The sequence below is a fragment of the Dryobates pubescens genome, chromosome 4 (assembly GCF_014839835.1).
Source record: "Dryobates pubescens isolate bDryPub1 chromosome 4, bDryPub1.pri, whole genome shotgun sequence".
NCBI lineage: Eukaryota > Metazoa > Chordata > Aves > Piciformes > Picidae > Dryobates > Dryobates pubescens.
In genome coordinates this window covers 30,972,085-30,984,569 of record NC_071615.1, presented here as the reverse complement: position 1 = coordinate 30,984,569, position 12,485 = coordinate 30,972,085, and the positions used below count along the sequence as shown (strand labels likewise).

At 36.1% G+C, this 12,485-nt stretch overlaps 1 protein-coding gene across 12 annotated transcripts in view; it reads left to right on the top strand.

Annotated features, from left to right (window-relative positions):
• The window catches only part of LRRFIP2 (LRR binding FLII interacting protein 2), a 55,829-nt gene that overhangs the window by 26,268 nt on the left and 17,076 nt on the right, over positions 1–12,485 (top strand). For 3 of the 12 annotated variants that reach the window (XM_054161015.1, XM_054161012.1, XM_054161010.1), the window contains exons 7-12: positions 4,041–4,088; positions 4,184–4,237; positions 6,890–6,997; positions 9,603–9,647; positions 10,676–10,789; positions 11,404–11,475. In XM_054161015.1, coding sequence (XP_054016990.1) covers positions 4,041–4,088; positions 4,184–4,237; positions 6,890–6,997; positions 9,603–9,647; positions 10,676–10,789; positions 11,404–11,475 — 441 coding nt within the window. Of the gene's footprint in view, positions 1–1,082; positions 1,158–1,783; positions 1,832–1,914; positions 1,960–4,040; positions 4,089–4,183; positions 4,238–6,889; positions 6,998–9,602; positions 9,648–10,675; positions 10,790–11,403; positions 11,476–12,485 lie in introns of all 12 variants that reach the window. The other 9 variants (XM_009904754.2, XM_054161018.1, XM_054161016.1 and 6 more) reach the window with 4 other exon arrangements.

Genomic DNA, 12,485 nt, shown 5'->3' with positions numbered 1-12,485 from the left:
TTGGAATTTACCATAAACCTTGATGGTAAACAAGTGAATAGTTGAGAAAGGATTATTGTGATCTTCCGGAAGGTGTTCTAGAGAGTTCAGTGTGTAACTGATGTGAATATAGTGCCAAGAAATTAAATCTTTTGGATGTAATTTTGCAGAGGGTTTTCACACTAAAGAATTAGAAATTGCTTCAGGAACTGTAGGAGTCAGAGCAACAGTCTGTGTTGAGACAAGCCTGAAATAATTTTTGTATTTACTTAATTATTTGTGTTACAGCATTTCTCTGTGCACTTTTGAGGTGCTGTTCTCCTGTTCCATCAGTTCTCAAATTGAGTCTGCTGCTTGTGGTCCATTGAGATAGGAAGCACTGAATTCTGAAAGCACTACTTTTTGCCATGTCTTCAGCTCTGATTTTCCTTCTTTATATGTGTATATCAATTGTTTTTTTTTCTGCACATATATATGTACAGTTTCTGGGAAGTATCAAAACCCACCAGAAGAAAGAAAAATTGTAATTGTTAGGATCTCAACACACATGTTTAGTGGAAAGAGCATTGTTGAGCTACAACTTAGTGCTGATCTCATACATATCCATCCTTTATTCAGTTCGTAGTAATTTCTGCCCTCTCTCCCCAAATATCCTGATTCAAGATGGTATATAATGTATAATATTATATATGTATTATAACATAGTATTTTAAAAGTTCAAATAATTGTACTAATTATTAGCAAGTTCTGTCAAATACGTTTTTCATTTATTTCATGCTTCACTCATCAGGGTTTAGATAAACTTCTCAGAGTTTTCTTATGTATTAGGTAGGAAAAAAACCCACAAAACTATTTACAAGTTTGGGTGGGCATGGCAGTAAAAATAAACACTGATGTACAGAGTGCAGAAGAACTTTTGGGTGTGGGTTATGCTTTACTTCAGAAAGTTGAAAGAATTTTGAGTCAAACAGTGACAATTCTCACAGCATTCTGTAGAAGTTCTAAGCTTGGGATCATTTGGACAATATTGAGATAATAGAACTTTTATTTACAAGATCTGCAGATGTGACCCTTGTTTTCTCTTTTCTTTTCCTCCCCCACAGAGTGGACCTTATTATGATCAAAGAAATTATAGCAGCCTTAGATATAGTAAAGCAGTTCCTTCCTGCCATGCTCGGGTCTGTCCTCTTTCTATGTTGTTTTTTTTAATGTATATAAAATACATATATTTGCTTACACCTATTTATGCTGTATGAAGCAAATATCACTCTCTGTCCTTCTTTAACACTGTAAATTATTACAGCTAACAGTAGTTACAATTGTATTTATTGCTTTTAAGAGTTGCCTTTTATAAAATAAAAGGATAACATGCAAATTATTCTGTTCTGCATACATAAGGGACTATATTTAAAATAACTACTATTTCCTTATTGCTGTATGACTTAACAAAAAGCAACCAGCAGCTATGACATTTGATTTTTCAAAGTCTTGGTTTAAAAAAACCCAAACAAACAAACACCCACCCAAAAAACAGCACATCAAAAGTCTTAGAAGTTTAGTACCAATATACTACTTCCTTCTACAGTAGCAATAAGTCTGTCATGAGATGGGTAGTTAATGGTTTTGATTGATTTCAAGGTTAATGGGTTTTCTTGGAGAGTTCATGCACAGTTGTCTTGAAATTCCTGTGTATTATAGATATGAAATTTAGTATTTCAATCTTCAAAAATTTGCAGGAATCTAGAGGAATAGATTAATGTACATAGAAAAAAAATTCTGACTTCTTCTGTTCTTCACACTGCAGTCCTCTTCTCTGTACAGTGATCCAGTGGCAACAACTAGGAGTTACAGGGTTAGTACAATGTAAAATAAGATCTTCCTTATCTTTAGATGTTTAAATGGCCCTCAAGTATAAAATTGCACTTTTCTTCATAGGTGTCTCCTTCAGTAAACAGTGGTTTGATAAGAAGTATCAGTTTGGTTCGTAAGCACCGTTTGCATGGTTGCCTTCAATTTGCATTGTATGGCCATGAGTCTTGGCAGTATTACCATGTTTTTAAATAAAGCTGCAGCTTGTGTGTGCCATTTTGTGAAGGCATTAGGTTTCTTTTTTTAAGATTATTAAATTGCCTCTTTGAAGTGTTCTAGCAGTTGCAGTTTTACTGATTTTTTGTTACAGAAAATTTATGAATACAGCAGTACTGTTGAAGAACGCTGGGGTTAGAACATTCTAAGTTGATCCATGCATACTAAATAACTGCATGTATAATAGTAAAAGTAGTACTTAATGAAGTTAAGCATTTGAATGGGAAATATCATTGGCAAGAGATTGCAGAAATTTGTGGTAAATATACTTTATTTTCAAATAAGAAGACATATTTAAATTTAATAATCATACAAAAATGTAGTAGGATGAAAACCTAATCTGCATCTTTACAAAATCAAAAGTGGCTAGAAGTGGCAAAGAAATGTCAAAGGAAGCTCTGCACAAAGCTAATGTCTTTAAAACATGACATGCATGCCTGAAACTTCATGCATTTTGCTGGTGACAGTAGTTCAAATCTAACCATTTAGAGACATTGCTAAACCTATGTAGAAAAATATCAAATATGCTTATGTAATATTCTTCTGTACATAGTGAGGTCTTGTTCTGTGCTTGGATTGAAAACAGATAATTTACTGGGTTTGGCTTTGTGCATATTCTCAAGAAAACTTATTAGGTCCAGTGAGCAAGCCAAACCATAATCATAGAATCATTCTGGTTGGAAAAGACCCTTGATCATCAGGTCCAACCATTAACCCTGCTTTACCAACTTCACCACTAAATCATATTGTTAAGTGCCACATCTAAATGTCCTTTGAAACACATCCTGGGATGGTGACTCAACTACCTCCCTGGACAGCCTTTTCCAAATGCTTGACAACTCTCAGTGAGTTTTTTTTCCTGTCTACCCTAAACCTACCCTGATGTAGCTTGAGGCCGTTCTCTCTTGTTCTATCACTGATTACCTGTGAGAAGAGATCAGCACCTATCTCTCTGTATTGTCCTTCCAGGTAGTGGGTGATGAGGTCTCCCTTCAGCTTCCTCTTCCTCAAACTAAATACCCTCAGATCACACAGTATTCATAAGACTCCTTCTTCAAGCCTTTCAACAGCTTAATTACTCTTTGCACCCACTCCAGTGCCTCAATGTCTTTGTTGTGTTGAGGTGCCCAAAACTGAGCACAATACTCAAGCTGTGGCCTCACCAATGCAAGAGTACTGAGGGACAATCACTTCCCTACTCCTGCTGGTCACACTATTTCTAGTGCAAGCCAGGATACCATTGTCTCTCTTTGCCACTGGGCACACACTTGCTGGCTCATATTCAGTCACTTGTTGATTGCAAACCAAGGTCCCTTTCTGTCAGACAACTTTCCAGCCACACTTCCCCAAGGCTGTAGCATTGCATGGGGTTGTTGCAGCGACTGCTATTACACTTAATTCTAATTGCTGCTAGAGATCCCTTCATAAGTAGGGGTAAAGTAGCAGGAGGCTGTGATTGGTTTTGGTTTTTTTAAATGTGTTTTTAATTGTGTTGGGCAGAACTGCATTTAGTATTTACTGCATAAATAGATTTCAGCCAGGCACCTTGAAATAATCTCTTTCAGGAAAACCTACATGGGTGAGCACAAAGTAAAACTGGAAAACTTACAATATGGCTTCAGTTCCCAGGGCGGATTATAACTTCAGAATGCTTCAGGACAGTGAAAATCAAATTGCAGCTCAAGTATTTAATTTAATTTTCTTCTGAAAATAGTTAGGATTTGGTATTTAAAAAAATTTTTTTTTTCCTAGGAAATTCTTAAATATGTATTTTAGAAGTGTGCATCCCTCATTAGAGGAGGAAATGCTGCTGGAAATCCTTTTTAATTGTGCTTTTTTCAGAAAGTATGATGTTAACTGCAAAATGCATAGATGGGATAAGATATAGTACAAGACATGCAGAACTCCAGCATATAAGCTCGTGCTGCAATTATTTCTGATACTGAATATAAACAGTTCCATTCCCTCTTTCTCAGGCATCTTTGTGTGGTGATGGATTACATAGCTCATACAGTTCTCGCACTGTAAGTGTAATAGGCTTTTGGTTCTTTTATTCATTATCTTTCTTTTCTGGAGACAAAAATTATGAAATTGTTATAATATCCTTCATAACTTTTAGCCATCTGAATACAGTTATTCTTCAAGAGCCAGCTCCGTTCGAAGTAGTCCTCTGGTGAGCATTCCTCTTGCATGGTTTGCTGAGTGCTTTGAAACTAACACACAAGTTTGAGTATTGACACTGGAGATCATTTTACTGACCAACACACAGGCTTGATTTTTCAATTCTGCATTAAAAGAAATGATAATTTTTAAGTGACATTTAGCAAGTTGTAAACTCTTAACAGTAAGACAGTGAAGTGCAGAAGCAATAGGAATTGTTTTTTTCTAAATACCTTTTAAATGCTTGCGATATATTTAATTGGAAATGAGTATAGTACATTATTGAGGTTACCACCTCCAAAGGTCACCTAGTCCAACCCCCTCTGCAGTAAGCAGGAGCATCCTCAACTAGATCAGGTTGCCCAGAGCCCTGTTGAGCCTGACCTTGTTATCTCCATTGATGATGCCTCAACCACCTCTCTGGGCAACCCATTCCAGTGTTCCACCTCTGTCATAGTTGGGGCAGGCACCTAAAACTGTTAGTACAATACACATGAAGTCTTTCTTTTGGGGAAGAGGACTAATGCAAACTTTATATCGTGCAGTTAGAAGTAGCTGGCTCATTTGTATGGTGACCAGTATTCAAAACTGAGAGAAATGTATAGATGGATCTGTATTGAGTGTCATCACAAAGATGGCTTTCTGTGCTGCAAAGTGAACTTCAGTAGTTCTGGTCTGTTTCGTGGCAGGTTAGCTATCTCACTTTCATTGGTACAGCTGCTCATTTGTCATTTTACACAAAGTAGATCAGTGTTCCTGGTGCAGCTTAAATTGAAATGTTTGGTCCTTTTCTTATTTTTCAGATATTCTTAACAGTGTTGTAGAGACAAAACAAATAAAACCAGATTTGGCAGAAACTACAGCAGACATCAGAGTGACTTTTTGAGGGTGTAGGAAAAAAGGGATTTTGCTGTTGCTTTATGAAGTTCCAAAACCTAAAATCCATCTGTAAAGTGTCTTGAATTGTGAAAAGGCTACTTGACTTGACTGTTTCTCTTAACATTAAAAGTATATGCCTTACAATTACATAGGAATGTGTTAGATCTCAGTGTGTATATGTGATACCAAAAATACCAAGATGCCATTCACTCCCCCTAGTGAATGTTCAAAGTTTTTGTTTACTGAAATAATTCTGAAGAGCAGATGATGTAAAAAATTTTACTCATGACTTTCTACTTTTTTGTGGTTCATAATTTGTTTTCATTAGTGCATTGGAAGTCATCTGAGTACTCACTGTAAATCAAAAGACAAAGTAAAAAAGAAGGGAGAAATAATAGTAAACTACTGAAAAACTGTGTGATGCTTCTGTATATTAAACTGATTCTGTTTCTGATAAAACCCATTGAGAATGATATTAGAAGTACTGAAGGCATAGAAAGTGGAGCAGTAAGGTTTATCAGACTTAGTGACTTCCCAACAGCAAAGATAAGTTGGCTCTGAATGAAGAGGAGCACAGCGTTGTCACAGGTGATAATGTAGCCCTTGAATTGGTTTGCTGTAAGCATAATTCATATAAGCAGAATTCAGTTCAACATCTTTAGTATAAGTTGTGAAGTAAAGCTGAGCCAAATTCCTGACTAAAAATTTATTTCCTTCATTTTGTTTTTTAAAAAATGTTCATCAAGTACAAAGAAATTGAGATTATTTTTTAATGCTAAAAATTGGATATATACAATATATATCGCAGTATGTTAGAGGTTGGAAGGGACCTCTAGAGATCATCAGGTCCAACCCCATATATATGTATATACTGTTAAAGACGTTTGTATATACTGTTAATTTAAAGACTTTCATGTGATCACTTTTTAAACTAAATATGATGTTCATGGTAACTTTCTCCCTTTTGAAATAGAATGTTATCAGTACCACACTTTTGATAAACCCTTCTCATTGAATACTATCTTTAACAGGCATGATGTTTTCTCAGTTAAATATTTTCACTTGAATTCCCATGGCAATTGTAGTTACTGTAATGTGGTTAGATATATTTTACTTGTTTTACCAGTCATCTGTAGCAGTAACATTTTTTCCTCAACTTTTTAGGTGCCTCTCTGATACAAAACTGAGGATCAAGCTTGGCTTTCTAGTACAACGCCTCTTAAAATTCTGAATAAAAGGAAGCCCAAATTCATATTTATACTTAGTAGTGTTGGGATTGTGTTGATTTGAAGAATAGGCAACATGTGCAGAGGAAAAAGTACAACTTCTATTTATCAACTTCTGATAATATAATGGGTTTGTGATCTAAAAAAGACTGTGTAGGAAAAGGTGCATTTTGTGGCTAGTTTAACAGTGTATTAGTACCAAACCCTTTTTATATTTATTTATAGTGCTACAAATAAGGAAAATACATCAATAAATAATCTTTGGTTTTAGATACTGTAAACCATAAAAATAATAAACACATGGAGAATGTTTAAAAACACTGCACACGTTGACTAAAGCATGCGTGCCAGCATTGCACTTGTAGAGACATTTAAAGTACCAAAAAATCTAGAAGAGTAGTTAAAATTTTGCTGCTCTTAAACCATTAGAGAATCATAGAATAAATTGCAGTGGTGGAGATGCAAGACTTCCTGTTCTGCTGTTTTGTGTTTTTTAAGTAAACTTTTGTTTGTTCTGTGGTATCATCTTCAGTCTCTTTCACCCTTCTTATCTTTTGAAGTCCTCTGACTTTTCTGATGGAAGTGAAACTGCTGCTGACTATTTCAGTCGTTCCAACCGCAGGGGGAGCATTGTTTCTGATGCAGATGATGTCCAAGGTTTGAATAGCGTGAGTGCAATGCTTGTGGTAAATACAGCAGATTTGCTAACCACACATTCTCTTTCCACACTCTGAAAGAGTAAATACTGTAAAAAACCTCAGTTTTTTTAATGGCAAATAGATTTTATTAAGGGGTTTGGGCTGGTTTTATGTATAGAAATGTTTGGAGTCTAAACCTTTAAAGGCATGCTGCTTTCTTTTAAAAGGGATTTTTGCTGTTGCTAGAAGCATGTAATGTGTTAACACTTCACATTTTGTGTGTGTCATGCTTGAATATCTTTTAAATATAAAATGTTGGGGTTTGTCTTACAGATATTAACAAAGTCTAGGGATTCTTGTGTGTCTTTGGAACATTTAACACTTGGTTTAGTGACTAAAATAAATACTTAAAACTGTGCCTCCCTTAGTCTATTTTAGTGTTCATTCATCCAAGGTCAGGCACCATTACTGGAGCACTGATTGTTGGCTGTGATCTGCTGAATTCTAAGTCAATAGAGTATGTTACAGTAAGGTTATCCTGACTGTTTTCCTGTGCATCCCTTGTTTACATCATCCCTTGTTTACATCAAGTCTAGCTGCCTTCTCTTTATTTCTACAGAAAGTTCTACAAGTTCTTATTACTTGCAACTAAAGCTTTTGTATTTAATGGTGGGAAAAATAGGGAAATTTCTCTCCTTAGGCATGTTTTTGAAATAACAGTTAGTGTTGGCACATGCTGTAACAGGAGAAGTTGGGAGAACTGAGCTTCAGTTGGGGGAAGGGGGTGATCAGGGGCCTGGAAGTGCTTGATTAGGGAACAGCCAAACTTCATACCTGTGCCAAGCAGTGCAACATAGGGTAGCAGCCTCACACTACAGTTTAGGAGATTCAGACTAGACACTTCAAGATTCTCAAATAGAGAAGTGTTACATTTTGATAAGTAACAGCAAGGCTGGAAAAGCTCCATCCTGAGGACCTGCTGAAATAAAGGCACAGATGACCTGGAGTCTTGCAGCGGTTCTGCTTTGAGTGCAAGGCTGAGCTAGAGTTACCCCTACAAACCATGGGTTTAGTTTTCTGCATTTAGATGATGTAATACTTTTACAATACCATGTAACTTGCAGTAATGAATGGTGTTTATCATCTGTCTATGCACAAAGTGTGAGCATTTCTTCAGTTCCAATTTTAGCTTTTTTTCCTCTAATAAACTTGCTTTTTGGAAATTAAAACTCTGCTAAAAGAAAATGTGGAGGCTGAGTGGCAATTAAGCTACTTTCTCAGTTGGTTTGTATCCTTACTATTGTGTATTATTAGATTCCAAATTTAGAACTTATTCTAAATGGATACTTCAGATCAGTTGGATTCATCACACCATTTTGTCATGAGAAGGGTGGCAAATACTTGCAATTTCAAATTTCAGTACTATATTGAAGATGGTGCATTTGCCATTGAAATGCAGTGTTGTTTCTATAGAAACCATGGTAGAAGGAAGAAGTAGTATCTTAAACTATTGTTTGCTTTTACTGAGGCTATAGCAGATTTCCCTATCTCTTATCCCTGGTCTAGAGGAAAAACAGCTTTGCTCGGTGAAGTAAGATATATTTGAGACACCAAACTCAGTATGTCATACTTGGTTTTGAAAATATGGCAACATATTAAGGTCTTCAATGAATGCCACTTACTTTGATTCATAGATATGTAAACTATGCAAATTGCAATATAATTTTGCAGTATCAGAGTTTTCTAAATAAGGAAGGGGTGGGGGAATGTTCTTTTACTTAGGCTTCAACACTTAGAATCTGAACTGAAATAATTTTATAGGTTGTTATTAATTAGTACACTTCAGTTCTGGGCTTTTACTTGAATTGGTTTTGTCCTGGAGTAATCGCAGTTCTTATCAAAGAGATCATAGAATGGTTTGGGTTGTAAGGGACCTCTGAAGGTCATCTAGTCCAACCCCCCCACCCCACCCTGCAGTGAACAGGGACATCCTCTGTTAGATCAGGTTGTCCAGAGCCCTGTTGAGCCTGACCTTGAATATCTCCAAGGATGGTGCCTCAACCACCTACCTGGGCAACATGTTTTAGTGTTCCACTGCCCTTATGATAAAAAAAATTCTTCCTAACATCCAACTTAAATCTATCTAATTTCAAACCATTGCCCCTTGTTTTACCACTGCAGGCCTTTGTAATGAGTCCCTCTGCAGCCTTCTTGTAGTCCCCCTTCAGGTACTGGAAGGCTGCTACTAGGTCTTCCTGGAGTCTGCTGTTAACTGGGATATTCACACTGGTGTCACTGATTATCTGAAGTGCACTTGCATGAAGCTCTGTGCCTGTTATGCCACTGAGTGCTGTAGTCACTGCACTGTTGAAATTCAAAATGGTGAAACATGTTTTCATGTTCCCTGCTTTACTACTGTAATGACTTAATAAAAACTTTAAATGTTTCTGGCTTTTTCTTTACAAGCATTCATTTATTTTGCAGTTGAAGTAACAACTACTGAATTCAATTTTTTTGTTTTATTTTATTTCCCCCCATTTTAAAATACTTCTCAGTATCCTTGAACAGGAGATGGTATTCAGTAGTCCATCATTGCAAAACTTGTATTGTAATCACTCTCTGTTTTCTCTTTCAGCTGGAAGAAAAGAGTGAAAAATCACATTCGGAAATATTTTCCAGGGTAAGAGATTTTAGTTTTAAAATTATTTGGAGTCGGTGTTCATCCACAAATCTACAAGTGTTAAACTAGTTCAAAAAGTCTAAATGCTGTAATTTTAGAGAGTGAATTTTGGTCACTTTTAAGCGCTTGCTAAGAGATATTTTTAAGTACATTTTTTGCTCAAAAGTTAATGCTTTGTCTTTTTATTTCATGAGGAAAAAATTTTATATTTTTAGCTTACTTTTAGCAGCTGTTGCTTCCTTATAGAATTTATTTTTGGTGTGAGAAGTACTTAGTAGGAAATAGTGAATTTTAAGAGGCTAGAGTTATAAAAATGCATAAGCTAGATTCCAGTGGAGACTTTCTTCAAAATTCTGGGTGGCAGAAATTTAAATTTTTAGGAACATTTTAAAATTCTACAGTTTTTCAGCCCTAGTAGTCTCCTTATGGAATTCTTCTGAACAGACAACTCAAAATTTTAAAGTTATGATAACTGATAAATAATCAGACCAGCATTTCAGGAATCACAGAATGTCTTAGGTTGAAAGTGACCCTAGGGATCATCTACGGTAACCTCCCTGCTGTGGGCAGGGGTGCCTGTCAGCTAGGCTTGGCTGACCTCATCCAACCTGGTCTTAAATACTTCCACAGGGGAGGCATCCATAGCCTTCCTGGGCAGCCTATTCCAGAGTCCCACCACCTTTATACTGAAGAATTTCTTCCTAAGATCCAGTCTAAACCTACTCTTCCTCAGCTTCAAACCCTTCCCCCTTGTCCTCTTTCTATGTGCCTTATGAAAAGTCCCTCTCCATCCTTCCCGTAGGCTGCTTTCAGGTATTGGAAAGTAGTTCTAAGGTCCCGTGGGACCTTATAGAAGAAGAAATGCAAGTGCTGGAAAACAATCAATGGAAAATGTCTATAAGCTAATATAAAGAAATCATAATGAGAGAGAGAAGTGTTCTATAGCTGTGCAGGAAGTTATAAAGAGTAGTGTCCAGTGTACCAGAACTGACAGCGTGTTTCTGATAGAATGTTTTTCCCTTTTTAAGCCATCATCTCGCAATTCAGTAAGCGCAACTCCTCTGAGTGGCAACTCATCTAGGAGAGGAAGTGGAGACACTGGCAGTTTGGTGGATCCTGATGCCTCCCTCAGTGAATTACGGGTAAACTGCATTTTCAGAGATTTTGGAGCTAGTTTAAAATTGTGTTTGTGGTTAGGAGGAACCGTTCTTTACTGTAGGACTTTTGGGTTCTTAATAAGGAAAGTTATGAGGATGTAATTTTAAATCATGAAAGACTTATGTATTGTATAAAATCCTAGAATGACTTAGGTTGGAAAGGACCTTAGAGATCATCTACTCCAACCTCCCTGCCATGGGCAGGGATGCCTCACTAGACTCGGATGCTCTTCCTATGATCCAGTCTAAACCTACTCTCCCTCAGCTTTAAACCAGTACCCCTTGTCTAGCACCCCTAGTGCTAGACACCCTTATGGAATGTCCCTTTCCAGCCTTCCTGTAGGATCCTTTGAGTTCATAAACATTTATAAGTTCAGCTTATATTAAACTATATCAAATTTTAAGTAATTCTGTGCCTTGGATTAAGGGATATGAACACTCTTAATTTCCATCAAATTGTCATGAATTAATTCTAATTTATGTGAATTATTGCAGGCTTTGGCATTTGACTGAAATGTATATAAATCTTTGAATGCTTTTTCAGCTATACGTTATTGCCCCATACTTCTTATGCAATGGTTCATTCCTATGTCCTGCAGGATATCTATGATCTTAAGGACCAGATACATGATGTAGAGGGGAGATACATGCAGGGACTTAAAGAACTAAAGGTATCAGGGCTCCTCCCATGCATGCATTCTGTATGGGTGTTTTTGGGTAACGGAGATATCGTTGTTTCCACTAACTACATAAGGCTTTACTAACAAGGTTTTAAATGTCTTTAAAGCATGTGTCTAACTTTTAATGCATAAAAGCATCAGCTTACTTTTGTCATGAGAGTAAATAATTAAGATGTGATTTAAATGTATAATGAGATAGCAGATGTTCATTATTTGGTTTATATTAAAATAGTAGTATACTTTTATATTTTTAGCAGGTGTTTTTTGGTAAGATGAGATTCAGTTTATATGTTTTTAGAGGTCTGTTAGCAAATAAATGATGTTCAAAATAATTGTGTTTAATGATGAAGAAAGAAGTAGGATGATATAGTTATGGTCAAGAACTTAAGAAACCAGGTTTCAGCAAATACTGCACCTTATTTAGCAAAACCAAAGTAACAATTTTGAAAGATGTGCTGCAATGAATCCTGGCATGTGTATTGCTTGCAGATTTATTTATTTTCATCCTTTGCAATTAAGAAAGTTGGTTTTCTGGGTTGTTTCTGGCTTACATTTCCATTTTCTTTGTCTAAACTACAGATTGTTATTTTCAACATTTGGTTAGTTGAGGCTTGTCTGTATTTTGACTTGGTTTAGTGTGCTTTTCTTCTGTAGTTTTCCCCACAATTACTGGCTTGCAGTTAAATTATGATTACTTTCCCCTGTCCTGTGTTGAAGGGAAGCTGAATAGAGCAAATGATGTGGCTTACAAATCATTTGGCGGATATTTATTCTGTTTTCTTTCCCATTACCTAACTGGTTCCATGTAGAAGTACAGAGGGCTTTCCATTATTTGTTTTATATCTATATAAAGACTGATTTTAATGAATGCTGCTTGAGCATGTAATAGTGATGCATTTAACAGCTTCCTAGAATTTCCTTGACTAAACAACATATAAGATGGTATAGTAAAGAGAAAATACATAATTTGACCTTTTCAGAAAAAAATATTTCCTCTTTAG